This window comes from Lampetra fluviatilis, chromosome 36 (assembly GCF_964198595.1).
Source record: "Lampetra fluviatilis chromosome 36, kcLamFluv1.1, whole genome shotgun sequence".
Classification (NCBI taxonomy): Eukaryota; Metazoa; Chordata; class Hyperoartia; order Petromyzontiformes; family Petromyzontidae; genus Lampetra; species Lampetra fluviatilis.
The window spans coordinates 2,789,984-2,793,636 of record NC_136310.1 but is presented as its reverse complement, the minus strand read 5'-3'; the positions used below and the strand labels follow the sequence as shown (position 1 = coordinate 2,793,636).

The 3,653-nt window shown below is 54.4% G+C and overlaps 1 protein-coding gene across 1 annotated transcript; it reads right to left on the bottom strand.

The window, feature by feature from the left end:
- Positions 1–1,152: 1,152 nt before the first annotated feature.
- Positions 1,153–3,291, bottom strand: LOC144945143 (uncharacterized). Its single transcript, XM_078873428.1, has one exon. It carries the CDS (start codon positions 3,289–3,291, stop codon positions 1,153–1,155), a length of 2,139 nt encoding a protein of 712 aa, XP_078729554.1.
- Positions 3,292–3,653: the final 362 nt, after the last annotated feature.

Genomic DNA, 3,653 nt, shown 5'->3' with positions numbered 1-3,653 from the left:
ATTATATCCCCGTGCTCAGAAATATTTCATTAAACAACGAATGCATCGCGGCGGTTTATCCCTAAAAATATATTTGTCGAGCGACAACCAAGAGTGCAACAATCATATAAAATACATACGGGTGGAGGGAGGGACATGTAATAGCATAGGCATTTCGTTTTCTTTGCGAGATAAGTGAAACCATAAAAAAATAGAATAAATTGGCAGGCATCTATTCAGTGATTTCTGCAAATACACAGTTTTTGTATTCACTAATGAATGGAAGTGCCAGTTTTATGACATGGAACTTCTTTTCGTACAAGTTGAGGTCTCAAAATGATGGGTCTTGCAATGGCAAGTGCAGTGGATAGATGGTGGGTTAAATGTCCAGGTCAGATCCTTTGTTCGGTCTGAAGTTATGCACTTGGCTTTCAATGGATCATACCCACAATGTGTACAATGTAACTCTGCTTCCAACACTAGATTGCATGCGCCCCCCCCCCACTTCCCCAAAAAAGAGAAAGAAAATGACTCCACTATTTTGAGAGCTTTCAAAAAAATTGTTTCCCCAACGTAATGTCACGCGGCAACTGCATTTCTGTTTTGCAAAGCAGCTAACTCACGGGATATAGAATTGTAGAACCACCTCTGAAATGACTTCAACAGAGCTCTGTATAACCCTATGGTTACACATCTTAACTGAAATTAAGATTGTTACATGCCAATCAAAACGTGTTTAGAAACCTTTTACCTAAAAGATGTGAAATTGATGTAAACAGATGTATCTGTTGTGTGTTCTCGGAACGTGCTGTCGTGCGTTGCTCGCCCACGATGTCCAACGTTTCACTCGATGTGCTGGAAGCTTCTTCAATCCGCTCCATCCAGTTCCTGAAGAAGCTCCTAGCATGCGGGGCTAAACGTGGGAAAAAATACCGAACACCAAACGGTACAATGCATCGGAGAACTTCAACGATGCACTTAGGGGTCGGCACGGTTTGAACCGACTCAAACTGGTTTCAAATTGAGCAAGCCAAACCAAACCAAACCAGCGACGACTGAACCAAACCAAACCAAAACCAAACCAAACTAAGCTAAACCAAACCTCTTGAGTTGGCTTGAACCGAAAAGATGCGCGGCAAACAATATTCGCATTCAATACAAATATCAAGTGTATTAATCGCTAATTTCTACGCAGGCTTTCTTCATATTGAGATTCACTAGCAAGTACTGGACGACGATGTCGTCCACAGCCATCTCCTCAAGCTTGGCACGCCCAATGTCCTTGAACGCAGTGTGGTAGTTCAATGGCAGTGAAACCCCAACACTAGGCAACATCCGCGCCCACGAGCGCACACACATCTCGGCCTTGAACGTGCACTTGTGCAGGTTTGGTCGGTCGAGAAAGGAGCGCTTGGCGGCCGAGTTTGCTCTCTCGGAGGGCACGGACGACGCCGGGATAGGCAAATAGTCGAGGGCCACGCGTCGTAGGCGCGGGTACTTGCCGCCGTACAGCTTCCACCACTCGACGACGTCCATGCTCAGGTCCTGAGTCGGCTCAAGCAGGAAGCGGTCGACCTCGGAGGCGGCGCCGTCGTGAGCGTTGGGCGCGTAGACCATGTCAAAGAGGATGTTAATGCCGCCACGCGGCGCCGCCTTCGGCGCCGCGTCCGTCGTCAACGCTGGGTAGCGCTGGTTGAGAATGTCCGTCATCATGTCCTTGATATTGCTGTACTCGGTGCTCGAGGCCGCGGGCTTGGGGTGGCGCAGGTCGAGAAAGCGGGCGACGCGGCTTGGTTCGGACGAGAGAAGGTCGCTGTACTTGACCATGTAGTCGGAGATGGTCACGGTGGCCGAGCTCACGACCACATGAGGACTCGGGCGGTGGGTCATGCAGTGGCTCAAGAGAGCCTCCTGCGCCGTGATGGCGTTCGAGATGGTGCAGTACTCCTCGGCGCCCATGGCATCGGAGATGGCCGCCGGCTTCTCCAAGAACTGGCAGAGCAGCGCCGCCTGCTCCCACTGCTTGTCCGACAAGCCGGCCTGGCTCCGCGACCAGCCGGGCTCAAGGCAGATGGCGTCGATCACTTGGCGCTGCCTTAGCGACGCCGTGAGCATCACGTACGTGCTACCCCAACGTGTGACCACGTCGAGGCAAGGCGGCTGCAGCGGGCACTTGAGGTAGTGCCGCGCGAGCGACGTGTAGGCCGCCCTCTTCGTCTTGCTCTTGCGGATAGCGCCGAGCGTCGCGCGGAGGCTGCGCAGCAGTGTCTCGAACGCGCCGAATGAGGCCTTGACGCCGAGGTTGACGCAGTGCGCGATGCACCGCAAGCAACACGTCGAGCGCAGGTTGCTCCCCTCGAGGAGCGTGAGGGACTTGGCGGATGCGACGGCGTCAGAACCGCTGTCGGTGACGACGGCGAGCAGGCGCGGCCACACGCCAAAGTCGTCGAGCAGCTCGTGCAGGCGCTGCGCCATGCGCTTGCCCACGCCTTCGCCCGGGGCCACCCAAAAGAAGTCAATGATGCAGTTGCACATGGAGAACGACGCCGGGTCCATCCAGTGGAGGGTGACCGAGAAGAAGCCGGTCATGGCGTCGTTTGTCCAACCGTCGTAGGTCAAGGAGACGCAAGAGCCAAAAGTAGTAAAGTACTGTAGCACGAGTAGCTTGAGGACGACATACATCTCGAGCATGCGGCGCTTGACCGTGCGCTCAGACTTGGGCTCGTAACCCGGGGCAGCTCGTTGAAGAAGAGTCGTAAAGGGATCCGATGTTACGTGTTTATGGCCTAGACCACTCGTCGCGATGTACTCGGCGACAAAGCTGTCCATGGCCTTGCTCGCGTGCGCTGACATGGGCGTGGCCATCTTGGACTGCACGAGCAAACCCTTCCCCGTCGGCGGCGACGTGACGACCGTGGGCGACTCGGGTTCGACGATCCCATGGGTCTTGAGATGCTTGATACGGGTGCCCGAGGAGGTGGAGCCCGCGTACTGGAGGGTGCAGATCTTGCAGGTCCGGCTCTGCACGTCGCCCGCGGCCTGGCTCGTCTCAAAGTACTCGTCGTGCCACAGCGCTCGGGACACACGGGCCTTCTTGGGCTTGGGCTGCGTCGCGGTCTGCAGCGCTGCGGCGCCGAGGGTGCGCATGAGGCTCTGCCGCGTGTCGCCGCGCGTGGCGTCCGGGCTCTCACGTTCGCTCGCCATCGGCTCCTCGTCGCTACCGGCGTGTTTGGTCTCTTCCACGTCGTGGATGAGATACCTTGTGATGCTGGAGCCGCCGGGGATGGCGCCGTCTTGAGCCGCTCGAGCCATGGAGATGCAATTGCAAAGTGAATTCGCAGGCAAAGGCAACTACAGCATGTCCTTTCGTGTCGCCTTTACAACCAACCAAACTAGTTTGAGCCGGTTCCACCCTGTCCGAGCCAAACCGAGTCGGTTTTCGTAGCCCCAAACCAAACCGAACCAGTTCAAACAGAGCCAAACCAAACCGATTTGGTTCGGTTCAAACCGCGGTTTGGTGGTTTGAGCCAAACCGTGCCGACCCCTAGATGCACTTTAATAATCAATACGAGTTTAATCAACTTAATGTGATTTAAAGCTTTCGTGACTGCAGGGATTAATATTATTGGTTCTTTCGGTAAAGTCACGTAGAAGGGAAATAATATAAATATAAA

Bases quoted from the DNA above. Each gene is read 5' to 3' on its own strand.
- LOC144945143 (XM_078873428.1), bottom strand. From the start codon at position 3,291: ATGGCTCGAGCGGCTCAAGACGGCGCCATCCCCGGCGGCTCCAGCATC.